The following is a 27,912-nucleotide window of genomic DNA, read 5'->3' on the forward strand; positions in this document are numbered from 1 at the left end:
TAAATGAGCTGTTACCATAGAAACAATAGCAATTTAGAACGAGCTCATTAACATACACCTGTAACCCAGAAATATCGCCAGAGCTGCTGTTATAGAAAATTAATCAACATCTTCGGATCAATCAAATTCGAGAAGTCAACAGCACCATGGTAAAAGGAAACTCATCTACAAGACTTTTCTGAAATATTACAGAAGGGTATGTGAATGTCTCTGTAAACACCCTAAAGCCAGCAGCAGTGAGCAATGCTTTCTGGCTCACATGCCCTCACTCCTTCACCTCTCTCTCTGTCTCACTCCAGAGCTCTCATTTAATTACCCTAATTGCACCCTTATCAGGCTGCCTGGACGCCGAGCTATCCGTTAACCTCCACTCAGTCACGATTTAGTGGTCAGCTCCCTCCCATCTTATTTCAAATGGGCTAAAAGCCCTACCTGAGGCCTCTTAGTGCTCCCAAATCTATTTCCAAGATCTCGACATTAACCCACTGCCCATTACAGAGGCTCATTTTTTATTCATCCAACTCCACCTCATTTACCTGCTGTCAAATGAGGGATAAAATTGGGCTGTGGCTTGAAGGCTGAAACCTATACCTACATTTTCTATGCACCCTTAAACACGGACAAACACACACACACACACACACACACACACGTTCACAGTGGTTAATGACAGGAACTAGTTTGAAAATGTGTCATTACTGATGTTGCCTTTTAATGACGTTCTTTAAACCTTTTGCATTTTTCATGGCTAGAAATTAGAAAGAAGGGGCTTTTTTTCAGTGTAACATCACCTTCATTTGCACGCTTGTCTTGAAACAAAACGGCAGATATTAGTCAAAATCAATGGCTCACCATGAGAGCACAGCACTAATGTATCTATCTTTGGGAAGCTTTTAAAACAAGACAGTTCCTGCGTTACGAATATGACCTTTGAACTTGTATAGACTCTCGGCGCCTACACAAGCTCAGCATCAGTGAGAAGATTTTTTTATATTATCATGTGAGCTTTTAGGGAGAAAACCAACTAATACTGAAAAGCAAGATATTCCAATTATATATTACAGAGGTAGTGAAATGTCACTGTTATGGTGGTGAATTTTTTGAGGGATGAAACATTTTCAACAAAAGCTGTGAACTTTAAAGACCTTTGCAGAAAACAGTATACACTGCAAATAATAATGGAGACATGAAATTAAAAAAAGTTGTTTCAGTGTAGATATTACTAGAATATATCTGTTATGGATGGAGACAGGGATGTTAAAAAAAAAAGGCTAAAAATCTTTTGATCTCTCTCTTCAAGCAACACAATGCCTCATGTTTAATGGAGAGTTGTTAAAAAAAAGTCTTTAATACGCCGTTAGAACAGTTAAATGTACGTATTTCTAAGTTTGTATTTTAAGTAGGACTTTTTTCCAGCACTAAAAACACTGATAACCTTTTATTTTAAGGAACACACATTAATAAAGGTCTTGTTATTTGTTTAATAAACCTGAAATTATGCACTTGTAAAAGGTTTATTCAGTATACATTAGTCTTTATTCATAACTACCTCTATAGCTACGTTGCGTTATTATTGATATGCAATAAACTCTTTATGCAAAGACTAATGCGTAGTGAATAAACTTTTTACAAGTCTCTATTTTGAGCTTTATAACAAATACCATGACTTTAACTAACCTCTTGTGTGTTCCTTAATAAAGTGTTACCAAAACAATTTATTTTTCCAGTGCAAGGTTGACATTTGCATTTCACAGCTAGATTAAAGTCATTCCATATGTCATGTGTTATTGAGATTAGTGGTATCATATGGTCCTTGTTAAAAATAAGTGATTGAACTGCTGAATTTTCAACCTGTTCATTTTTTTTTATTCTTCCAGCTGATTATCATAGCAACAACTACACTGTGACCAACGGCTGGAAGATTCACAACACGGCCAAAAACAAGTGGTTTGTGTGCATGGCCAAGAATGCAGAAGAAAAGCAAAAATGGCTGGACGCCATTTTAAAGGAGCGTGAACAGAGAGAGAGTGAGTGGTTTTGTGCTTTCCACTGGCTTGTTCTTACAGAATCAGGTTTGGAGAATTTCCATAAATATTTCATCACCTTAAATCTATTTTGATCAGTCAAGACATACTTTTTTTTTTTTTTTTTTTTTTTTTACACAAGAGTTAAGAGGCTAGCAAGTAATGGACACATTAAGTAAACTGCCTGCTGAAATCATTATGCACTTGTCTCAAAATGTTACGTAATCTCAAACAGATTTGTTTTTAACATTTAACAGCTGAAAATGATCGTAGCAGTAGTCTCAAATCCAGAATGACTGAATGGATTAAAGGTGCAATAATGAATATTTTTCAGTTCTTACTAGTACAAATAATGTGGAAAATTAAGTAGAAATGGAAAAAAAAGTATAATAGTTTAAGCCATTGTCTCAGAACAAGTGTATTACGTAGCTGGAACAAAAGAAAACAGTTTGGAAACCTGCCTTCTGGTCCAGAATATCTGTTTTAACTTTGATTGTCCTCTTGTCAGTCATTTTATAGACACACCCCCAATGCCCCTTCACATCCTCATAAACCATCACGAGAAGTTGTATGTTTGTAGAGTTGTAACATGGCTTTCAAGCAATTGAATGTCTGAGTGCACTTGAAAATGATGCCATGGCAGTCCTTTCTAATGGTACCTCTAGCTGAACCACAATAAGTTTTGGGGGCGGAGCTTTGTGTATACGGGTGGAAGTGGGGGTGGTCTCAGTGAGTAAAAAAAATATTTCAAATCTTATTAACCTCCACCCATTTAACCGTTAGAGACCTATTTTTCACAAATCTTAACTTTAATACTGAAAAGTATGTATAAATTCTGATTACATTTACGCACTTGTGGTAAATGTGAGCAAAGCTTCTCCTTATACCTTTGTACCAGCACCACACACACTAAGCTAATAACTGTAATACCGCAATAATGTTTATAATACCTTTCATAATAGTGGATTATGATTTCTATCCCTGTAATTAAAAAAAATTGAATTAGCAAAGAACCACTATGCTAATGGATGGGGTAGAGAAAGGCTTGACACACTGTCTATTGTACATACATGCTTAGTTTACCTGATACAGTGTCCAAAGAGTTTCTAATAATACATTTAATTAAACACAATCAATATAACTGAACTGAGATAGTTTATATTATTGTTGAATGCTCCATTTAGGTCAGAAGGTGTTGATTAGTTTTCTATAATAGCATATCCCTGACAATTCAGGCTGCTAGGATTATATTACGGTAATCGCTCTAATACATTATTGTTTCTGTAGTAATAACGTACACAGGGACTTGTATGGCAGACACTCCACATAAACAGATTAAAAACGTGTAATCGTTGATATGGTGAAGTTTGCTATGAGGAGATGTTTATCTGGCATTTTTAGAGGAAGTCTCCGCTGTCAGTACTTTGTAACAGTCAGAGGTATAGCTGTAACAGTAGATTTCTGACTTCTGAGTCTTTGCAGAGGACAGAGGGCTTTGCAGTTTCTCAGTAACATGACAAGCTGCATGTCTTTATTGTCTTATTATCTTCAAGAAAGAGAAAAAAAAGAGAGGCTGGTGAAGGAATGACTGTTTAGTTGTTATGACAGAATCTGACTTGTTTCATGGCCATTACACAATGTTAAATGTAACTATAAATGGATTAAAAAAGTATGATATGTAGTAAAAACATTGGAAAATTGCTGTGGTATAAGAGAAATAAATCACTTTGAGATCTGCTGTTATGGGGAAAATGACCAACTGGTGGTAAGAGTAACTCTACTTTGCGCCAGGCTGCATCACACCGCCTCAGTATTGATTGTTATCTTATTACAGCATGCACGAACATGTTTTATTTTTTATTTTTTATTCATTTTTTAAATTGGTTGATCAAAAACATAGCTGACTGAGTATTTCATTACTGAAATAATCTTTTTCTGCAACCCAGCTTAAAACTAGTGCTGCCTTCAAGTTCTCCTCCGAAGTTTGTGCATACTAATTCAGAAGTCGTGATTATGACATGGTGTGGTTCAAGAGGTTTTGGTTGGAAAATATAGACAGTGTGGGAAAAAAATGGACTGCATGAGAAAGCGTCTTTCGTGTTTTTTGTATCATCACCAACAAGAAGTTTATTTTAACATGTAGAATTATCACTTATATCTTACTGTCTGCTTTAGGCGTCATTCATATTGGCTGCTGCCGTGACTTTTTGTTATTGACCTGCCCCCAACTCGGAAAGTCAGGGCTCATAGAAACACAGGAGTTCCCAAGTGGTAAAATACAACACTGTGATGGGGTTCAAGTGCACTCACCTCGGAATTACGATATTTCCGACAGGACTTGAAGGCAGCATAGTCTTTTTTAGACTGTAAAGCACCTCATTGGCCTCCTCTGTCTAATGTTTTTATGAACTACTTTGTTGTTTTCCATGACGGATTTGAAACACCTGTCTCACAGGGGCCACCTGTTCTTGGTTTGTGTGTTTGATGTACGTTTCTGGGTTTTCAGTAGCACAGTCCACTCAACCTGAATGCCAACTTATCACAGCTATAAACCACAGACCTAGAAAACCATTGACACCGTGTTTCTTTAGTATAATGTATCAATCTGCAGTATCACTTCCTAGTGGGCACTTTGAAAATGCAGAGCAGTCTAGGCATTCAAAGCTTCTCCTTAGCGGTAGCACGTCACATTACGTTCTGCTCTGGTGCTCAGTGAAAGCAGAAGCTTTTTTATGGGGTGGATCGTATTTCGCGCGTTTGAAATGAAGCCCAGTGCAACAGGTGCCCCATCAGTCACACCTCTCTCCCTCTCTTTCCCTGTCTTTCTTCTCTAAAGTCCTCAGGTCTGGCCTTCAGACACGGTTGTTAATTACATGTTCCACGCAATGCTTTGTTTGACATGCTAAAGTGCGACCTTATTTTGACAGCCTTTCCTAGTGCCTTCTATTTAATTAAAATCAAGCCCTGTGGCACTTTACGATGAAGGAAGCAGCATGTTAATGTGATTATGTGGATCAGCATCTGGCACTGGCAGGCATGCTTTACTTGAAAGATTTATGCTGACATGACAAATGAGGATCCATACACTAAAATTCCAGTCTATAGACCTTTATGTAGAATAGAGACCGGAACTTTGGTCAAGAAGATCCACTGTCATTTATGATAAGGAAATCAGAAACAGTTATACCATTAACGGTTTTCCCAACCAAATGGTTTAATACTGTGATGCAACAAAAACAGTAGTATTGAGTTGTCTGGTTATGAATTTTTCATTGGATTACAGTTGACTCTGTAACCTTGCTAGTGATCACAAGCTCAGAGCTTGATTTGATTGCTGGGAAAAGCTGGCTCAGACAGGGTCAAGCACTGGTCATAAACCATTATAACTGGTAGAAGTGTCCCTCTTATCTGTTATCTCCTAATGGAGCGATGACGTAGCAGAGTTTAATGGCTGCTTTATGGTGTCTTAATGGTGATTAGGTTGAGTATGAGACAGCCTCAAACCATGTTTTGTGTGGACGTGTATGGCGGAGTCACACCAGCTGTTCAGTCTTCTGCCCCAAAACCATCTCAATCATCATCTTCACATGTAATCCCCACTGAATTGCCACCCACGGCTACATCCTAGTGGTGGGGGAAAATGACATAAATATCATATAACAAGACTTGATGGCATGTTCATGATACAAATCAAACCAGCAGAGCCACATTTTTAAAATCTGTCAACAGTTACATTTGAGTTACATACAATTACAGGCACTCAGCTATAACTGACTAATAGATTATATTCCCAAGGTGAATGAAGAATATTCCTCTATTAAAAAACAACAACAAACGATGTTTAAAATAAAGTGTGGGTGTATCTCGGTACAAGACAATAATCCAAAACATGATGCAAAATCAACAGAAAATTAATTTGAAAAGAAGTTTAGCTATGACCCTCTCCGTCTCCAGACCTGATTTGAAAAAGGCAGGGTATCTGAGTTACAACAGATCGGCCAGTAAATTGGCAAAGATTGTCACCCAATCAGTAGTAAAACTGTCACAATCTAAAAGCTGTTCATACAATATAAAATAGGGTTGAGTCAACTATGAAGGCACAGGATATACAAGAGCATATTTATATCACACTCAGAAAAGGAGACACAAACTTTTGACCTGATATATTTTTTGGATTTACACCCCCATTTTCACCCAGTTTTGTCATTTGTGTCTAATTCAGACCCACTAGCTAGTTCCCCTGTGTCACACCACAGCTCCCAACTGGGGAGGGTGAAGGCTAGCATTGACTTCTTCTGAAACACATGAAGCCAGCCACTACGTCTTTTTAAACTGCTGCCATGCTACATCAGAGCAGGCGCTAACTGCCCTCTTCCACATAGACAAGCTCACAGATGCTCGCGATTGGCTAGTGTCGCTGTGATTGACAGTGGACAGAGTACTGTCATCCCTCCCACCCCGAGAGAACAGTAAGTTACACTCTTTTGGACTCCCGGCCACAGATGGCTGTGGCATTCTTGGCATTTGTACTGGCACTCTTTGGATGATAGGGCAAATACTTTTGTTTTACACCCACTTTCTCCCATTATTACTATCTAACATTTTTAACATATTTGAAACTGTGAAACCTAATGTGTAAACACTTGTTGCTGTCCTTTTCATATCACTGAACTTTTCCCCCGGACTGTAAATGCTCATGGCAGTGATTCAGTGCCAGAAAATTGACCACCTTTGTGATTTTGCTGGTTTAGACTTTACCTCAGCTGAAGTTTATGTTGTGTAATTGTGGTAGCCCCGCACTAGGCGTGTTTCCATGAGTGCACGCTTTTCTTGCTGTTTTTGCACCAGGGTACATTTTGCACAGTTTTTGGGTGGTAGCTTGTGGTCGTGCTGTTATTGCCTTCAATCCTGCAGTAACGAGGCTCGTAATTCTGACGTTACCACAGTCTTGTTTTCCACTCGCAGCTCTCGGCCAAGGCATGCAGTAGCAGAATGAGTAGTGGTACTAAGTCAGTCTTTACTTGATATACTACTGTTAGCCTTTTAAAATCATCTTATATGCTCCATTAAGCACATTTCTTAGACATACTGTATTTCAGTAGCAGAGTGCACCAGTTGTGAAGCTGTGAAACACACGTAATCAGCAGCAGACGTTCATTAGGAAATGGAAGTGCTCTCTTTAGTCCACCTGGAGATGTGAAGTGAACAGCTGCTTCCTCTTTTTCAGCTCCAGCTGTTTTCTGCTTCTGACTGTTCATCTTCCTCAGTCTGACCCAGGTCATGTTCACAACTGCAGTTCTTTCTATAAGTTGGACTTCAAGTTGATGGACTCTCGAGCTCTGGTTTGCTTTTTTTTTTCCCCTCAGCCTGTTTGTCCTTGGGGGTTTTGTGAAAATTTACACGCAGTTCCCCAGTGTGCAGTCGCTATATTTAGCAAGCCGAGTGTTTACGCCTGTTCAGTTACCCAGTGCACATGCAAAATAACACAACTTCAGCTACATGGCTAATTCTATAGACGCACAGGACACTTCATCCGCTTGGGAGAAAGAGAACCCAGGTGTGTGTATATGAGGACACACGTGTCTCTCATCACCCACCCCAAAGAGAGAAAGCACAAAACAGATGAGAGTAATCAAAGCACTACTCATAAATTTAGGCAAATCATAATCTTACCCAGCTATCAACTAGCTTCATCTGCTTCTGGAATTTGTAATGGACTCCAAAATGTGTCTAAGTAAAATAAGCAGCACTCTTTTGACAAAATACAGCTGCTCTCTTTTATGTTTTTCAGTATTGTGGGAACTTGACTGAAGTAGGAGCTTCTTTTAGCGTTTGCTGTGCCTTCTTAACTGTCTTCCTCTGTGTCCAGGTCTCAAACTGGGAATGGAGCGCGATGCTTACGTAATGATCGCAGAGAAAGGAGAGAAGCTCTACCACATGATGATGACCAAGAGCCGGCATCTGATCAAAGACCGCCGGAGGAAGCTCACCATCGTGCCCAAGTGCTTTCTGGGAAAGTGAGTTCTTCACAGACTGCCTAATTTTTCAGATTTGTGTATGCCATCATTGAATATAATAATAATAAAGTATTATTTCTGGAGAAAAGCTTATTTAAAATAAAATAACTTGGAATGGAAACACCATCACGCTTCATTACATATACACAGTAAGGAGCAATGCAAATATCTGTAAATATATATATATATATATATATATATATATATATATATATATATATATATATATATATATATATATATGTATACACACACACACACACACACATTTTATATATATATATATATATATATATATATATATATATATATATATATATATACACATACACACACACAATCACACACACATATATATATATATTTTTTTTTTTACAGATATTTGCATTGCTCCTTACTGTGTATATGTAACGAAGCGTGATGGTGTTTCCATTCCAAGTTGATTATTTTCCTATAACAGCATGTCCCACAGATTTTGTATACCACAGCAATATTTTTGATAAAGATAAACTTCATGTCATACAATTAATCCATTTATAGTTACGTTTAATGTTGTGGAACATCCACAAAACAGGTTGTTTCCTGTTATCACTTATGTCATAGCAGCTATAAATATTCCCCCGTTCCCCTACCACCCCCTGTCACTTTTTCCTCTCTTGAAGGTAATAAGACAAAAAAAAATCCAGCTGGTCATGTTACAGAGAAACTGCAAAGCTCAAAGGCTTTCCATGTCAGAAAACTAAAAGTAACAGCTTTACTTCTGGCTGCATCAAAACCCTGAACCATAAACATCACCTCACAGAAAACATATTAGTCCGAGTGCATGATCATAAACCTGTTATTTGCCTTACAGCCAAACTGTCTGAGCTGTGCTGTTATAGAAAATTAATCAACACCTTCTGGCCAATCAAATTTGAGAATTGAGTAGTGCTGTGGTATAATGGCAAATAATCTGTCTGCATTTATTATCTCTTGAAGAAGATAAGCTGTTCTTAAAGTGTTCTTTAAATAGGCAAATTCTCTTAGCCTTATAAAAGGGTTCCACTTCTGACAGAGAAACACTTTCCACATAGAACCCAGAGGAACAAACTGAAGAACACTTTAAGGTTCTAGGTTTAACCTTTATTTTGGAAGAGGCTTTAGATTTAGGTAAGATTCTAGATTTATTTAGACCTTTATTTTTTATGTAGGCTTTTGACAGACTTTTTCAAGTCACCTTAAATCTGAGAGGCCTCCTGAGCGAACACGAACACACACACACACACACACACACACACACACACACAGGATGCTTGGAACTGCTTTCCCAAGCTTGGTGCCAAGCACCCCATCAGACGCAGACATTCCCAGCAAACATTCTTCATTAGAAAAGGTTTTCCTCATTCAGATTTCTCTCTCTCTCTCTCTCACTCTCACTCTCTCACACACACACACACTCTCTCATTTTCTCTGTCTTTTCCTCACTCTCTCACATTTACACTGTCTTTCGGCATTGTGAATGAACAATGGATGCTGTGTACATGCATTGAACTCTCAAACTGTGTGTGTATGTATGTGTGTGTGTATGTGTTTGCCCAACTCAAGTGTGTTTGTGTGTGAGCAAGATTCCTCAGAGCAATTAAAATTCCCCCCTTTGCATTGCACTGATTTAGGAGCAAAAAGAAGATTATGGGCCTTCTAAGGGGAAAACTAAGCTACCTTAGGTCCTATCCTAAGCTAAAGCATAAAAAAAATTAGTAGACAACGAGTGTATAATGTAGTTTAACTTAAGAATAATTTCATTTCACCATCTCATATTGAGATATAAAATATGGTACATTGTAGTGCTATAAAAATGGTATGGAGGTGTACAGTCTGCATGCTCAGCTGTGTTGTTACAGCCTTTAAACACACTACTGGATTGCTTTCCTGATTAGAGTGCAGTTGCTCGCCACGCTTGGGCTTTGCTTCATCAGGTGCAGACAGCTGAGCTTCGGTGCTGTAGATGCTCTGTTACAGGAACGAATCCTACCAAGAACTTTAGCATCACAACTTTGGATAAAAAAAATCACATATGTACAGGCTGGATAAGGTCCAGAGGTCTGTTCCCATGTGGGCGTGTTTGTTAAACGGTCTTTCCCTGTTTGTTACAGTGATTTATGGGAAAGGTTTTTCTTCCCATCATTGTCCTGATTACATTGTTCTTTTTTAATTGCCTCTGTAAAAAGGCCTTTTAGTAGCATTGTTGACAGCCCGTAAATAAGCAAAGTCAGCTTGTGTTACTTGGATGCAAGTTTTTGATGCACTGTGCAGTTATGTCTCTCTTGCTCCAACACATACACACACACGTATATACTGTATATACACATGTATACATACGCACCAAAGAGATCCAAAAGTCTGAGATCACTAGTGAAAATGTTCCTACTTTGCATTCTTTTCTAACTTAATACAGCAATTTTCATTACTAGTTACATTATTGACAGCAACTTGAGTGAAAAGTAGAATCTTTGAAATATTTACATGAATTTCATAGTTTCTTATTGAGTTTCGTAATTTGGTCCTTTTTTGCTTTAATGACAGTGTGCACTCGAGCTGCCATGGACTCCACAAGTTTGTGCAAAACCTTATGATCCATTTTAGATCAAATCCATCAGAGTGTCCTGTGAACACACGCTTCAATAGAAGAGATTAGGCATGAGGAGAATCTGACCTTTTGTACAAAGCAGTTAACATCACAAATTTGCTTACATTTAAATAGGGGCCTAGAAATAGTGCAGAATCTTGAATATTAAATATTCAAGATATTGAACCTTATGTTTATTTCCCATTTTAAATGAAAAATTCTAGATTTTCCATGTAGCCTCAGACTATATATATATATATATATATGTGTGTGTGTGTGTAATATTTCTTTCACACATTTGCCCCATGTGAGAAACTGCATGTGCTTGAGCCATGGAGAATATTAATGAGCTACATAAACACTCATTAATTCCCCTCAGGGACGCCTCTCTCCCCCCTGCCAGTTTGGATTAGAGGCTTACATAAGCAGAGCAGACTTGCTGTCTTTTCCTCTCTTTTTTGATTCCTCATTTTCTTGAACTATTCTTTCACTGATCACATACACATGAAAGCCATGAAAGCTACAGACGTGTAACAAATTAATGGAAAAAGTGACAGTGCCTCTCTTCAGTCACGAAGAGGCGCCGTAAAAACTTCCATGTGTCAAGGCATCGATTCTACAAGTCTCTGGAACTGTACTGGAGCAATGAGCACCATTCTTCCAAAAGATATTCTCTTTATTGGTCTTTTGATAATGGCGGTTGAAAATCTCTCATACGTGTTCAGTCGGGTTGAGATCTGGTGACTGTGTAGACCATAGCATAAGATTTACATCATTTTCTTAATTGCTTAATTGAATTATTGCATAAGTAATCCTGTCTGGAAGCATCTACATTTCGTTATTTTTATATTGTTATTATGTCCTGCCTAATAACACAAGCAGGGTTATTTTTATGTACTGTTAATATCTGAGTTTTATTTAGTACAAGCTACATGCATAATGACATGTGAAGAGTGCATTTTAACAGTGTAACTTTGAAAACCTGAAAAGCACAGTTAAAAGTATATTTTTAATTAATTTTAGCATACGTTTCATGAAACCTCAAACAAATACATCCCCTATCTTTGGTGTTCCATCAAAATCCACGGTCCCAAAACACATGCACATGCTCTGCCTAGAGATCTGTCTACAGATCACAGATTGGATGGGAGTATTCTTGAGTAGGACAAATGGGCGTGTCTTTGAGCTCATATATGGAATTATAGATGCACCTCTCCACTGAGGAGCCAAGGTAGCAAAATTGGTTGTGCTCTCTGGGTGGGAGAGATGGCACACTCATTCTTCCATGTCAATCACGGCGACACTAGTGAAGCATGTGCGCCTGTGAGCTCATGCATGTAGAAGAGGGTAGATAGCGTTTCCTCCGCGTGTGTCATACTGCCCTGTGATGCTGCATGAGCAGCACTTTGAAAAGATGTGATTGGCAGGCTTCACATACAGTATGACAGAGAAGGCACGTTAGCCTTCACCCTCCTCGGTTGCGGTTAGCAGTAAATAGTATCAGTAAATATGAATGTGACTTAACAGTCCTCTCAGAAATCCTGTCAGGTTAGGTCAGGTTAGGTTAGCATGCTAAATAGGGTTAGCAGTATATATTATCAGTACATATGAATATGACATAACATTCCTCTTAGAAATCTTGCTAGGTTAGCTAGCCAGCCAGCTGTACCAGTAAATATTATCAGTATATGAATATGTCTTAACAGTCCACTCAAAAAATTTTGTTAGGTTAGCCCATGTTAGGTGTGTGTGTGTGCATACAAATATATATATATATATATAAATAGCTCATGTTTGCTCACTAGCTCATATTAACAGTTAAGTTAATATGTATGAATATGACTTAAATATCCTCTCAGAAATGTGTCATGTTAGAATGTTAGCTAGCTAGTTAGTGCTGAAGATTATGATCCCGATTTCATATGAATGCTAATTATATAGATATTGATTACACATGGCAGTGCTCTGAATAGACTCGTGCAATTACAAGAGGCAGGTAGACAAGTTGAGGTTCCACATCATCTGTTTTTTCTCCCATTTGTAGATCCTGGGTGATTCACTGAGACCACAGGTTTTTTTTCTGAGCAGAACAAAATATCACAAAGATTGTTAGTAAAATCACAAACCCTTAACCTTTCCATGGTCTACACCCATTTCCATTTATTAGCAAGCAAAGACTTATTCACTCTCACTCTCACCCCTGCACAATGTGTCACATTTACTTAAAAGTGTCACAGCAATTTTTTATATGACTTATTCTGGAAGATTTCGCACACTTTGTCACACATATAGCAGCAGTATTTATATATATTACAAACTGTGACATCAGTGCCATTTCAGTGGCATTTAGTGTTAACTTTTGATCTGTTGGATTCTGTAATACTGTGGGAATAACCACTGCACAAACATGTGAATATGGAAATAAGTGTGTGGTGTGTATGTTCTATAGAGGCTTATCTGGAGTGTGTGTGTGTGTGTGTGTGTGTGTCCTGCAGTGAGTTTGTCGCCTGGCTGTTGGAGAGTGGAGAGATCAGTAAACCAGAGGAAGGGATCAATTTGGGCCAAGCACTGCTGGAGAACGGTCTCATCCACCATGGTGAGAGTCTCATGCTCTTTAATCTCTTGCTTTTTTTCTATCATTCTTTTCATTTTTAAGATTTTACTGTATCACATTCTTTCTCATCTGCATGACCTGATTTTGTTCCGTCTATACATTTTGGGGTTAAAAGCTGAAATGCAAAAAAAAAAAAAAAAGACTGTCCTAAAACATTAGCATACATTCAATATCAACATTGCACTGTAACCTGAGCTTATCGTCAAGATTTGCTCTCCATCCCCAAGAGTGTTGTGACGGAAAACAACCTAGTCATGAATAATGGATGGAGGGAATTGTTTACCTTATCCCAAAGCTGAACCAGGGATAATGACATCGCCCTGCGCAGACACTCCACACTACACTCAGCAAGCAAGTGGTGTGTGTGTGTGTGCATGTGTGTGCTTGTATGTGTGTGATATGAGATTGGAGAAAATTATTCTGGTCAAACAGTAATGCTGTGAGACTAATAAGTGGCCCAGGTTGTAAGGTTTGAGGAGACACAAGGTCACTGGGGACACTTGAGATTTGAATCTATCATTCACTGATAATAATGCGAGACTGCAAAAATTGTTTCAAATTTATTTTGATACGTAAAACAAACTACCCCAAATACAGAATACAGATACCCCAAAAGGTCAAAAATACATAAATAGATTTTGTAAGAGCTACATAAGATTAGTAGGGCCACTTTAGTTGAGGTTATCATTTTGGTGTGTGATAGCTAAGGATAAAGCTACTGAAGATACTCTTCAGAAAACTAACTGGAGGTCTGATTAAATCATGAAGTGTCTCTATAAACTTTAGTTACTAAACTGTAAGAAAGAGGTCTTTGCGCTTTGTGGATTCTCGGCTCGTTGTGAGTAGAAATGAGTCCGCCAGCACGTTTTGATATTCCAGTGGGAAGATGTGACAATCCAAAGAAATAAAATCTTTTGTGCAATCCCACAATGTAGCTGAAGAGAACAGGAGCTGTTTAGAGTAAGGTTTGTTTTTTGTTCTTTTGTAGTTTCAGATAAACACCAGTTTAAGAACGAGCAGGTACTGTATCGGTTCCGTTACGATGACGGCACCTACAAGGCCAGGAGCGAGATGGAGGATATCGTATCCAAGGTATTTCCTGACATATTTCATACCATCACGTAATGTTTGTCTTTAATACCCAAATGTATTGTATATTTGTATCGTGGTATATTTTTCCTCATGAATATTCCTTTAAGCTTTTAAAATGATTGAGCTGTCTAGAGAAAATCGGGGAATATGTGGGAATAAACTGTGTATCCACTATGTTTATAGGGTGTGAGACTGTACTGTCGTCTCCACAGCCTGTTCACACCTGTGATTAAGTAAGTATTCCACATGGTTTAGTCCATCATTAGACTTACACAGCTTAATTGTATACCTTGATGTCCTGGACAATTTATGGTGAATAATAAAAGGGCTCAGAAAGGGCCGAGTTGCAGCATTTTCCATGAATGATCGTGAAACTACAGACTGGACGGGAATGATCAAGGCTGGAAATATGTATTATTATTCAGCGGCTCACTCACTCTGACTGACTGTGGCTCACAAGTTAGTCAGGGGAAATGTAGCTTTAGTTTTAGTAGTGTCTCATCTCTGCTTCAGTGAATAATCTCACCTAGATACTGCAGACTTCTACCTAAGAACTGCTGCTGTAATCATAAATGCATTCCCATGCTCATCCCAGGACTCTTATTCACAATATGCTCGTACTGAACATCTTTACAACATACTCAATGTGTTTGATTTATCAGTATGTAGTTGTAGAAGAATAATGATTTATAATTCCGTCGGATATCAACCTGAAGTGGACAGTGGATAGGTTTAACAAACCGGACTTCTTGTGAAAACTGTGATGAATTTACTGGTTGGATAATTGCACTATTTGTCCATGTAGTACACAGTTATAGAAGGGATTTATTTATAATTGTACTATCCGTTAGCACCCAGATGAGGATGGGTTCCCTTTTGAGTCTGGTTCCTCTCAAGGTTTCTTCCTCATATCGTCTTAGGGAGATTTTCCTTGCCATCATTGCCAATCATCATTGCCTCAGGCTTGCTCATTACAGATAAATTCATATATTTTCATTTATTTTGGTTTAATTTAATTTGAATCTATTTATTCCTGTAAAGCTGCTTTGTAACAATGTCCATTGTTGAAAGCGCTATACAGATAAAATTGAATTGAATTGAAGAGGATGGGTTCCTTTTTGAGCCTGGTTCCTTTCAGAATTATCGCCTCTGGCTTGTTCATTGTGGATCGAAGTCTATATGAGGATTTCTGTAATTCTGCCTTGTTACAAGTGCTATATTAAATAAAATTGAATTGTACTGCGTAGGGCATCCATTCATCCCACACACCTTATAGTAAAAATGAAAGGTCCTGTGCCTTCATACATATAGAGTGTGAACAAAAGTAGAACTAGGATAGAGCACTACTGCCGTAACTAACTCTGACATTGTGTTTTGTGTCCTTACACCACGTCCTTCCGGTTTCTGTTCTCACATCTCTAGCTTGCTTTAAACTCAGCAACGAGCTGCTGACTGCACTCGTTTTACCACACTTCCTCTTTCCTAATAAGCATACAAAGAGTCGTCCGTGATGTAGGATGTTTTGTGGCGGAATAATCAGCTTTGTTTGTGGTTAATCGTTGGGAGAAACACTCTGGCTTTTGTGTCACTGTGGTCAGACTAAAGCATGTTCGCAGAAAAACTGTCCAAAGCTAGCTTTTCTTGACACGCCACACGTAACGCACGTTTTTGTGTATTTCTGTTTTTTTTTTTTATCTTTCTAAAATGCTAAATGCTAAACATTTGATTTATATTTGAATAAAATGTTTCTCAATGGTCTATCTGAACTGCTAGCTGCTTTAGATAGTTTTGCTGCAACAAATCAATGTAAAAGACCCTGAAGTCTCAAAGGTCGAAGTTTTTGAATCTGAATGATATACAGGGTGATTATTTCCTTTGTGTCTTATAGGTGTTAGCATTTTTTAAAATCACCCTGTAAAATTAAACCGAGAGCGTGTAATTGGAAGAATGGCATTTCCGTGTTGATCAGAGTGACACTAGTCACGTGCAGGTGTATGTTAGCTCATGTATACAAAATAAGGGCACTTGTGCCTCAAGTTGTATTCAGCTGTCAAAAAGACGCACATAAGCATTCACTCTCCAGCATCAATAGATGTGCAGTAGGTGAGAACTAGCTAGTGGCCAGGAATTGGCAGCAACTAAATTAAGAGAAAATAAGGCAAAAATTAATACATAATTAATATAATTGTTTCAAGGTTTATATCCTTCATAGTAAATGTACTTTACAGGAAAACCAAATTTAATTGCTGTCAATTCAGTTTCATTTTATTATTCGTTTTGTTCTAAGGCTGTGCAAACTTTTTTATGCAAAGTGAAAGAAGTGAATGGAAAAAAAAGAGCCGCCTTAGGATCGTGTAGGTCTGTTTACTCATTCCTTTCTTCTCCATGCAGAGACCGAGACCACCACCTGAAGACGTTTAAATCAGTCTTACCAGCCAGTAAACTGGTGGATTGGCTTGTCTCACAGGTAGGATGACATAAAACACTTACACACCTGTGGTGAGGAGACAGTCTTCCATTCCAAACACACACTCAGACCCTTGAATGTCTTGTAGTTCATGACTGTGTGGTTACTAAACTAGTAATGTCATATATTTGTATATAAACCTCTAAAAATAGGGCTTTTTATAGAGGACACAGCACCCTTTTAAAGTACTGGGTTTTTTTATTTCCTTCCCTAGGGGGTGCATGTGGCTTTACTTAATGACTCTCTCCCTCGCACTCTCTCGCTCTGTCACTGTGTGTGTCTCTCTATCTCTTTCTTTCTCTTTCTCTCTCTCATGTTGTGTAAACATCTCTCAGGGAGACTGTTCTACCCGCGAGGATGCCGTCACACTTGGGGTCGGCCTTTGCAACAACGGCTTCATGCACCACGGTAAAATTTCTCTGTTGTGACTCACGATATTTAGTTTATGGGAGCGTGATGTTTACAAAGTGTAAATGAATCACAAATATGGAACCAAATCTGAGCGTTCTGTTGATCTCGAGCCTGGAGTGTGATGATATCAAAAGGATTTCACTAGATGAGGCAGGATGAATCTTAAAAACAACAACGTTGCTAGATTTGGCAGTAGTAGTGAAGCTGGGCTTTGAGGTGAAAGTTTAAAAAGAAATTGAGAGTGAAGAAAAAAACACGGAAATGTGTGTGTACATGATTCCAGACTGACCTGCTGATTTTGCCATAAACAGAATTTGCAATGAGCCTTGGCTTGGCTTGTTTGCTATTGCAACACTTTTGGTGTCTGGGGCCAGAGAGTGAACCGTGGCCATGTCTTTGTGTGTTAAAGGGTCTTAAATTAGAGCAGCTGTGAGCCAAAATGTCATGAAAGTGTGCTAAGTATGAGGTGCAGGTTTGCTGTCAGATGTTAATTATATTTATTTAATCTCCTTAGTTAATCCCACTCCAGGTTACTAGGGAATTTTGTGTGCAAACATTAATGCAATTTTACAGCAGTTTAGTTCAAATAAACTGATTATGCTGCTACTGAAACAGAGCCTTTTTAGTTTTCCTTTGAGGTTCTTGATGAACCCCTGAGGCTGTGTGCCTGGCTGAGGGCCAGTGTCCGCATGTCTATTAGCAGATGTCTCCAGCTGTTAGAACAGTATCAGTGAGTTGGAGTGGAACAAGAGCATTAAAAAAAAGACAGAAGCGCACACAAACACACACACACACACACACAAAATCAGTAAGAGATGGGAGACACACACACTTCCTGTTAAATCAAAACAGCGTTACTTGTTCTGATGTCCACTCACAAAACAAACTCCAGTGATGTTTAGCTAGGAGAGCACAGAACAGTATGTCCCTCCAAACCCTTCCTGCAAACATGTCTGTCACTTTCAGTTTTAGGGAAAAAATCCTACGTGGCAGGTTTTCCACAAACAGCACAGCTCCTGCTGTGGAAAAAAAACAGACTCGCGTCATCAATCATCAGCCTAGGCCCGAGCTGAAGTAACACTGAGACCTATTCATTATCATGTGATTTGAATCCTAATAAATGAGCAGCCGTGCTGTTTATGTGCCGCCTCTGGTTTTGCATCATAAAGGCATGGAAGATTGTATATAAGACTGTTTATGAGATTTGTTCATTGTTGATCGGTCAGTAGGCAAAATACATGAAATTTAAGGGTCTTTTTTCTTAAAGGAGTTTTATGACCCAATAATCAGTACTGTTCAAAAGTCTTAGGCACATGCAAAGAGATCATGTAAAGCAAAGATGACTTCAAAAATAATGAAATTTAACATTTCTATATTGAAAAATACTATAAAAACCCAATATTTAATGTGACAACCCTTTGCTAAAAAAAAAAAAAAAAAAAAACATTAGTAGTCTCAGGTACACTTTGTGCAGTTTTATAAAGAAATTAGCTGGTAAGTTTTCTTGAGCATCTTGGAGAATCTGCCACAGTTCCTCTGGAAACTTTGACTGTAACACTTGCTTCTTTTTTTGCCTGCAAAACCCAGCAGCCTTCATTGTGTTTTTTGTCTGAAAAGTGGTCTATTACGTAATGTTGCATTCTTTAGTGACATTTTGCAAACATTTTTAATTTAACATTTAATTTTTTGTTGGAAAAGTAATGTTTGGAACTGACTCAGAAGTCATAAAATATCTATAATATACAAAAAGTACACAAGATTTGTACTAAAAAACAGATTGCCTAAGACCTTTGCACAGTACTCTATATATGTGTGAAGACAAGAATTTGAACGTTTCCCTGAACTGAGGGAAAAAAAACACACTAACTCAAAACTCACTTGTAATGGAAGGGCAGTTGTTGGGGTAGTCAGTAAATTTTGCGGTCTCTGTTCTTGCTCTACATTGGTTGCTAATGGGCATTAGTATATTTAGTTTACTTCTGACTGATGAGCTTTCCTAGCTGGTGACTGTGAAAATCTTAGCTTGTGATTTACCTTCATTTTCATCCTCATTAAACCATTCAGTGAGTCGTCATGCCTTGTGGATAGGGGCGGGGTCATCCTGGAAGAGGCCACTCCCATCAGGATAGAAATGTTTCACCATAGAATAAAGGTGATCAGTCAGAAGAGCTTTGTACTGATTTGCAGTGATGCTTTATTCTAAGACGGATGTATTCAACCTATTTTTCCCCATGAGGCCTCATGTTTTTGAGAACTCCAAACATTCTCCATTTACCTTGACAGAAATGTTTCAAGCCAAAACACTACTAGTACGAGATGGGCGGAAGGGCTTGGCTTCCAGAGAGCGCCAGTTAATATTTGGAGAGCTCAAAATAAATGTTGATTTTTATTATGAAAAAAAGACAGCTCGTTTGCAATATTTTTTAGTACATTCCAGAATACTCCGATATTAAAAGAGTCTTTTAAATATTTATTTTTGGTATTTTCTGTTACCCCTCACCTGCAACCCTCTGCAATTTTTCCCAACAGTTTGAATACCTCTGCTCTAAAAGGACAAGTGGACACAAACCCTGGCAGCAAAATGGCCTCCACAGCATAACAGAGCCACAGTTTTTTTTCTTTGTCACCCATCCAAAAACATGGATAATGTTTTACAGTGGAGAAAAGAAAGAAACACATTAGCATCTCTCACTCCCATTTTTTTCAAGCCACTCACCCCGTGCACTTTGCCTCTCCAAATATCATTATGTCTCCTGTCACCGTTGTTAGCTCTCGTTGAAAAGAATGTTTTCTGGCCACTTTGAGTCATGTTGCTGAAATACACAACTATTTGAATAGGAAGTTAGAATGTTGGAAAAAACTACATAATGCTACACCAGAAGGATGTCTGTTTCATCCTAAGACATTTTCTCTAAGAGTGCTACTGTTGTAGTTTTACATTATGTTACTTAATCACATTTTTAATGTTTCTTGACTGCTGCAACAACTGCCCATAGTCTTCTGTTGTGAGTTTCGAGTGAACAGGTTTGTTTTTCTTTTCTCATTGCAGGGAAACATGTTGAAATTTATGTCTGCTGTAATCACACACATGCTACAGATGCAGTAGAGTGATACTAAATTGAAAACACTGGACTATTCCTTTAATAACGCTTATCTGTTTCCAGCTTATTCTTCTTTACTGATCTTGTTTACTTGTTTCTTTTTCTGTGTTGTAGTCCTGGAAAAGAGCGAGTTCAAGGACGAATCTCAGTTCTTCCGTTTCCACGCTGATGAGGAGACAGAGGGCACCAGCACTAAGACCAAGCAGCTTCGCAATGACTTCAAGCTCATCGAGAACATCATGGCTAAGTCTCTAGTGGTACGTCTGATCATCCCTTACACAGACACTGAGTAAAGTCTGAGGAGATGTCTCCTCTGTGTGAGCTCAGGGCCAGAGCGGATCCTCTTCATCCACTAATAATCACCCTGACCTTTACACACTGCTTTTCATCCTCTTAACATAGAACAGGGCAGAAGATGATTAAACGCATCAAACTATTTTGAGTGTTTACCTGTCATCAAAAGCAAACACGTTCATTATGACCCTCGTTCTGAGGGTGAATTGGATTCAGCAGGAGGTGCTTATAAAATAAATGGGAAAAAGAAAATGAGCAGAAGTCTACAGACATATAATTTGGTACAAAAATTCACATTACCTTTTTGATGAACATGTGCCAAGCATTTCATTTATTTCCTCTTAAACTCGAATCCTGGTTTCGTCTTCTGAAGTCAAAGTGCTTAGCCTGTAATGAACTGATGGCTGGTTTTGACATCTGCAGATTCATCCAGAGGAGGAAGACTACGGATTTCAGATTGAGGAGAAGAACAAGGCCATCATGGTGAAGAGTGTAACCAGGGGCTCCCATGCTGAGGTGAGAGTAGGAACTATATTTTGTAAAACATCTTACAGAATGGCCATCCATCCATCGATGCTTTATGTTAAAAGGTAGAATTTGGTATGATTTCATTTCAAAAGCAAGTGCAGATGCTGTGCTTACGTGCAGAAGTTTTCTTCAAGCTGACTGAAATGTTAACAATGCCCTAAACACGACACACTCAACAAACTCGTACTTTGAGCCAGGCGTATCTGCATGTGAGGAGCAGCATTTATACTACTAGAATGAGTAGACACTTGTGGTCCCTGTCAGAGTTAAACAGCTGGTTATTGTTAGTTTGTTATCGTTATTGCAAGAGTAGACCAGTGCTTGCATCAATCTTGATGAAATATCCTTGGGGAAGGCAAGAAGAATTCATGTCCTAGATCATTCTTCTTGTAAATATTAGCCAGATCAGGAGTGGACAACCCACTTTGTTTTCAGGTCCTGGCTATTAGTTTTATTTTTAATTCATAGTAGGTGAAACAGCCAGAGAAAAATAATCCCTACTTCCTATTGTCTTTTGAAAAAGTAAAAAAAAAGTTGTTCACAGTTGAGCGATATACCTCAATGCTGTAAATATAGCACACGCTTCCAAATCCCACCACCTGCTGCACTACACACATCAGCTAAGGATCTGGCTCATAGTAGAATGATTTTTATTGGTCGCATTAGCATGTAGGGATGACAGACGATATTTTTAGAATCGGGAACACGCATATATGTGGAAACACTGACAAAACTGAGCAAAATAAAGTGCCATGCTATTTTTCTTCTTCTAGCACAATACGCACGGTACGTCACACTGACGTTAAACATAGAGAGAAAATAATGACGCGAGCCAGACACAAATGATCATTTTTACACGTGATGTGAAGAGAGAATACTTCAGCTTATAGCCCAAACAGCTTGATGACGCAAACATGATGTGGCAACAAAAATCAAAAACTTTATCAGCAGAGGATAAGGAAAGAGAGTTGTCCCCTCTATAGCCATACTTGTTTGTTTCCATGTGTTATTATAATACATTAGCTAGCACATTTTAGCCTAGTCTGTTATTTTTCCATGCAACCAAAATCATGGAACTGGATAGCAGACTGGAGCTTTTACTATTTGCTAGCTAATGCATTTATAATTTTTTTTCCTCAAACCATCCAACCTTGCTTTTATTTTACCTCTTACATGAAGAACTAATATGAACTTCCTCACAGGAAGAACCGTTTTCTTCATAAGATCCATATTGTGAAAAGAGTCTGATTTAGGTTTGCATGGCGTTTACTTTTGGGTTGGATTATTATATAGATTACCCACTTTTTATAATTAAAGAGAAATTTATTATGATTGACCCTGAATGGTTTACTCTATCACAATTTAGGTGCATACATTACAGTTTTTTATTCCTATTAAACAACCAGTCTGATTACTAATACAACGTATTAGTACATTATTAGGCTGCATGTAATACTAGCAACACTACTAATATTCTTGGTAGTGAAACATCTGTGCACATCTGTGTGGACTGTGCTGTTTCAGATTTGCTTCTTAGTGACTCAGATGGCTTGTTCACAGAGGGAAGCTAATCTTAGATCGCTCTTTATACATCATTAGAACATGGCATGTATCACCTCCATCAGTATCATCTGGACGTTGTGTACAACGTGTATTGCTAATGAGGAGGGTTTATTCCAGCTCCGTTTATGTCCTCACACCTACGTCAGTTGGCTCTCAGATGCTCAGGCAGTCAGTCAGGGCGCAGGTCACGCTTTCTTAATTCACTCCCTCTCCAGAGTCTCGCTCTCACTTCAGATAGTGGAGAGAAAATTAGGCATGCCTCATCACATTCTCCTCTGAGTCCTGACGCCTCGCTCACTGTTTTCTTCATGTCGAGAAACACATTGAGATGAAGCCTCTATTCACAATGATGCTGAGCTACAAAAATAGGAGGCATATTTTATCAGAAACAACTGATCTAATATTTTAACTTGCCTATCCCATGTAGCAGGTGAAAAACGGCTTTATTGACAAATACAGTAGATACCCATTGAGTTATCTTGTCTTCTGCTAAGAGTACAATCTTGAGTATATAGCAGTGTCATCAAAAATCAAACTCATGTAAAAGTAATAATATAAACAACTACTTGAGTAAGACAGTGCAAAGACTAATGCAGCACTACTAATTACACCACATCAGATTTACATTTCAAAATAATCAGTATGAGATTAGAAGTACTTAATATAAATAAATGGAGCCTAGAATGATTTCAGATATACTGATATAGTATATGTTTTACATGGAGCCAGTACCAGGGGTTCTCAAACATTTTGCTGCCAGGGACCCCTTTAAGTGTAAAAATATCAGCAGACCCCATTAGTACAGACTTATTTACAAACATAATATAACTATTTAAATATAAGGGATATGAGGAATTGGGAGTAGTAGGATTGTTATTTAAATGGGTACAATCAAATCTTGGCTAATTATTGAAGCCATAGAGTTTTTTTGTTCCTGAACTTTTCACAAATTTTATAAAATTTATTAGATTCAAGTTGACATTATTTATGGGCCTAGATGTTTTCTGACTTGCATTAAACTCATTCAGTTGGCTAATAACTATAAGAACGTAACAATACGTGTGCTAACTTTGATAACAGTCAGCTATGCTTTATCAACACCTGAGGGTCCATGTACTCCACTTTAAGAACCATGGGCCTATACTTCTCATTTGTGAGTGAACTTTACTACTATGTATAGCATTCTCTACTTTCTATCAAGGTGGTTAGTATCAGAGGTTAGCAGTATCATAGACGCAACCTTAACTTAACCACGTTTTCTCAAGCCTGTATTTTACCATGTTTTTGGAGCATAAAGTGACAGATTGTTCTAAACCTATTATTTTTTTATAGTTTGGAGGAACAATATACTCCAAACTACAGCTGAAGTCAAATACACTAAAGAACAGGTAGTAGAACATTAAACAACAATAACAACATTAGTATATATATATATATATATACACATTACTGCTATAAATGGGCTTGCAGGGCTAAGTCTTCCTTTTCTTTCAAAATAAAACAAATGCCTGGAGGCTGATTTCTTTCTAGCCCAGACTGTAGATTTACACACCCTATCAGTAGGAGTCAGGGCAAGTGATAAACTAGATCTGGTCTCCAGTTTTAACCCTGCTTGCTGACACGTATATAACACTAAATTCACACTAGCGAGTGACAAAGTGACAGACAGGTGACTGTTCATTTTCTATGTACGTGCATGACACAGAGCTGTGATTTCAGCAACAGTGCCAAGCAACAAAGTGACACTGAAGTAAGTGACATTTCAACTGAGATTTATTATAAATAAAATGACGCTTGGAAGGAAGTAGCAGAGATCATTGGTGCTTCTGGTGAGTGTGCATAGACAACAGAGTCAGCTTGCTTTGCTTATCTGCCAGTGAAGCCAGTATGAAGCCATGCATGAAACATGTAAATCAAGCTCAAATGCAGTTTAAATAAAATTGATGTGTATAGTGAGCTGTAGGTTATACATTTTGTATTGTCTTCTATCATTTATTGTTGAAAAAAAAAAAAGCTGGATGGTGCATGCCCACAAGCGACAATATAAGCAGTTGCTAAACATCCACAAAAGGCAAACTACAGGCAACACAAGTGACTTGTAGCCAGCTCATGCAAACGTAAGGTAACAGATCGTCAGCAGCGACTGAGAAGGCATGTGTGAAATACATGCTTTCAGTTAAAAGTGCTTTTGTAGAATATACATCCCCATTCCTGAAGCTGCCCCATCTAGACCCCCTCTCATCCACCAGTGTGCTCGTCTCCTCTTTCATCTCTTTCTATTATAGAACATAACAAGGCCTCCGTCTGTCCTCTGCTGCCACCACTGACCAGTAAAAAGGGGAAACTCTGGCAGGACCAGGGGTAAAATAGACACCAGTCAGAAAGACTGGAATAAGAGCGCTAGGGTCAGGAATACTAAACACTTCTGTGCAGAAGGAAGTGATTTGTTTCCACAAGCAGTGCACAGTCACAGTGACCCTGTGTGTGAGAGAGAGGACATAGAGGCCTGCATTATCCAGCATCACAGCTGTATAATTAAATAGCCCTTATTTTAGTGCTTTCACTCTGGCACCTGACATAAAGTCCTATTCAGTATGAAAATTAAGAGCTGGATTCTTTGTGGAAGGGGATGTGGATTGAAATCCACATCTCTTTTTTTTGTTGTACTTTGATGCAAAACGAAAAAAAAATCATAATTATTCTAAAATTTGCTATAATATTTGCTTGTTCTTGGCCCCAGCTAAGATTGTAAATGAGTTTACTTCAGCTAGTTCTAAATATATTCTTTATTACTTGTGGTAGAAATAACAGCTCAGTAATGTGTTTGCTTGTTTCTGCACTGTGTTTTTCTCTGTGTGTAGATGGCGGGGTTGCAGGCAGGAAGGAAGATCTACTCCATTAACGAAGACCTCGTGTTCCTGAGGCCCTTCGCTGAGGTGGAGATGATGATCAACCAGTCTTTCTGTATACGTCGCTCTCTCAGGCTGCTGGTTGCCACCAAAAACAAAGAGTAAGTCTCTCTTTATAGCGGTATAACCGGATATACTCACAACACATACATCGTTTACATCTGCTCTAGTATAAGCACTTAGAGTAAAGTGATAGAGTTGCTACTAGTATTACAGCTCTGGGTCATAAACACTACAGATGTATATATGGGAAGTATATGGAGTTGTTTTGTATGCGTAAAGTAGCAGTTTACTGCCTGCGAGGCGATTACAATTGTAATGAAAACATTGATCACTCTCCCTCTTTTCCACACTTCCATTGTATTCAACTAAACTTTGTGAACTTTGACTAGTGCAACAGACTGAACAGATGAGACATCTATTTTGAACTTGACTCACAGAATAAATGTATACTTCTCTGTCCATTTGTCTTTAAACATTCAATTTTTGTCATTGACATTTTTTTATTAAGCCATGTCTAAATCTAAAAAAGTCTGTGAAAACACTTTCCTTTTCTGATGCACTGCATTCAGCTAAATAATTAACATATATGTATGTGACTGTCATGAAAAAATGGCCCTGGTTTAATAAGTTGATCAGTTCTGCTGCGGTATTTTTTGAGTGCTTTGAGTGAACTGCTTTGCCGGGTCCACATCTGGACCACGGTCCAATAGTGGACAGCCCCTGTCCTAGTATGTTGCTCTTCATGCAAATGGCACGATACCACTTTTTCTTTTCCGATACCGATACCAATACTGAAACCTTAAGTATCATCCGACACAGATACCCGTTCAATATTGTTTTCTTTAAAAACAACTAAGCTTTAAAATGTTTTTTTTTTTTAACTAAAGCAGTTAACCTCTAAACAGTTAAACTCTAAACAGTTGGCAGTGCTTAACAGCTTTGCTTCAGATAATTTCTGGGTCACAAAAGTGTCAACAGAACAAAGCCTGAAATGAAGAAACTGGCCAGATTTATTGTATGGAAATATTGCGAGTTGTTCAAATGGGTCTTTGAAATGATATGATTATTAAATCTAGAAACACTTCTAAAATTTAAAACATACAAACTGCACCTTTAAATGATTCTCAAATAGATCAGGCATCAAGGATTTCAAAGATGGTAGTATAGCATAAGATGGTACCCAAACGATCTTCAGTTATCCATAAAACATATGGGACTAGACGATTTTAACTGCATTTTGAAGCGAATCAATATGGGAATTTCCTATAAAATCTTAAAAAACTGTATGGACTCAGGACGTTTCTCCCTTTGTCTGTGAAATGAAGGCTCGTGAAGATTCCAGACTGTCAAGACGGCCTGTCATTCAAACTGCTTGGATCCTGTCCTCCATATGTGCATGCTGTGAGGAAAGGTGAGCTCTGTGTGTGTGTGTGTGTGTGTGTGTGTGTGTGTGTGTGTGTGTGTGTGTATGTGTGTGTGTATGTTTCAGAAACCATCAAAAATGTATCTTGATGTGTTTGATGTCTGAAGCTGGTTTGTGATTTTTTTTTTCTTTGATAATTTTACCTCTATTGCTTTTCATATTCTTTTTAATTTGTCCTGCTTTAATTAAACAATTTCAAATTCACTTCCAAATGAATCTTCTAAGCACACTAGTGGTTTCACTGAGTATTAATTTAATCAGATTCTCTCACACAAAGCCTTTTCATTTCCTCAAAAGCAGGAATGTAATTGCCTTTCACTCTTTAACCTGTCAAGCAGATGTGTCTGCACTAAACTAAGCACTGAAAGGGAAAAAATGGATTCATAACAGAGACTGCAGTACTCATGTGATAAACATCTGGACCACTGAAAATAACTACCTCTACTTCACAATCAGACGTGAATCCCAAACTATATTAAACATACAGTTATTTAGATAGACGTTTACAGCAAAGGTACAGATTTATAGTATGTCGATGATAGATTTTATTATGGAAAATGCCTCAGCATGTTACACTTACTGCAGCAGTGGTATATTGTCTACGCTCATATAATCTAGCAAAGAGTAGAAATTAAATGTGCAATATTATCTTTGCAATAAAACTGAACATATAATTCAATGCAATCTTGATTTCATATAAATACATGGTTTTCACTTGATGTAAGTTTACTGAGTGCAGGAGAAGGTGGAGATGTGTTTGAGGAAGGCGTGTTTGAGGCATAGTTTATGTATTATTACATACTGGCTTGGCATATTGAGGCTTCACCCGTCTCGATACTCTTTCTCTTCAGACTGGTTTGT

General features: G+C 38.1%; 1 protein-coding gene across 1 annotated transcript in view; it reads left to right on the plus strand.

The window, feature by feature from the left end:
• prex1 (phosphatidylinositol-3,4,5-trisphosphate-dependent Rac exchange factor 1) overlaps nucleotides 1–27,912 on the plus strand; it is an 84,557-nt gene that overhangs the window by 34,591 nt on the left and 22,054 nt on the right. The window contains exons 9-19 of the mRNA XM_026915790.3: nucleotides 1,878–2,027; nucleotides 7,894–8,041; nucleotides 13,142–13,242; nucleotides 14,249–14,352; nucleotides 14,536–14,585; nucleotides 16,744–16,819; nucleotides 17,155–17,227; nucleotides 20,446–20,588; nucleotides 21,049–21,141; nucleotides 25,578–25,726; nucleotides 26,954–27,039. Coding sequence (XP_026771591.3) covers nucleotides 1,878–2,027; nucleotides 7,894–8,041; nucleotides 13,142–13,242; nucleotides 14,249–14,352; nucleotides 14,536–14,585; nucleotides 16,744–16,819; nucleotides 17,155–17,227; nucleotides 20,446–20,588; nucleotides 21,049–21,141; nucleotides 25,578–25,726; nucleotides 26,954–27,039 — 1,173 coding nt within the window. The remainder of the gene's footprint in view (nucleotides 1–1,877; nucleotides 2,028–7,893; nucleotides 8,042–13,141; nucleotides 13,243–14,248; nucleotides 14,353–14,535; nucleotides 14,586–16,743; nucleotides 16,820–17,154; nucleotides 17,228–20,445; nucleotides 20,589–21,048; nucleotides 21,142–25,577; nucleotides 25,727–26,953; nucleotides 27,040–27,912) is intronic.

This window comes from Pangasianodon hypophthalmus, chromosome 8 (genome assembly GCF_027358585.1).
Source record: "Pangasianodon hypophthalmus isolate fPanHyp1 chromosome 8, fPanHyp1.pri, whole genome shotgun sequence".
Classification (NCBI taxonomy): Eukaryota; Metazoa; Chordata; class Actinopteri; order Siluriformes; family Pangasiidae; genus Pangasianodon; species Pangasianodon hypophthalmus.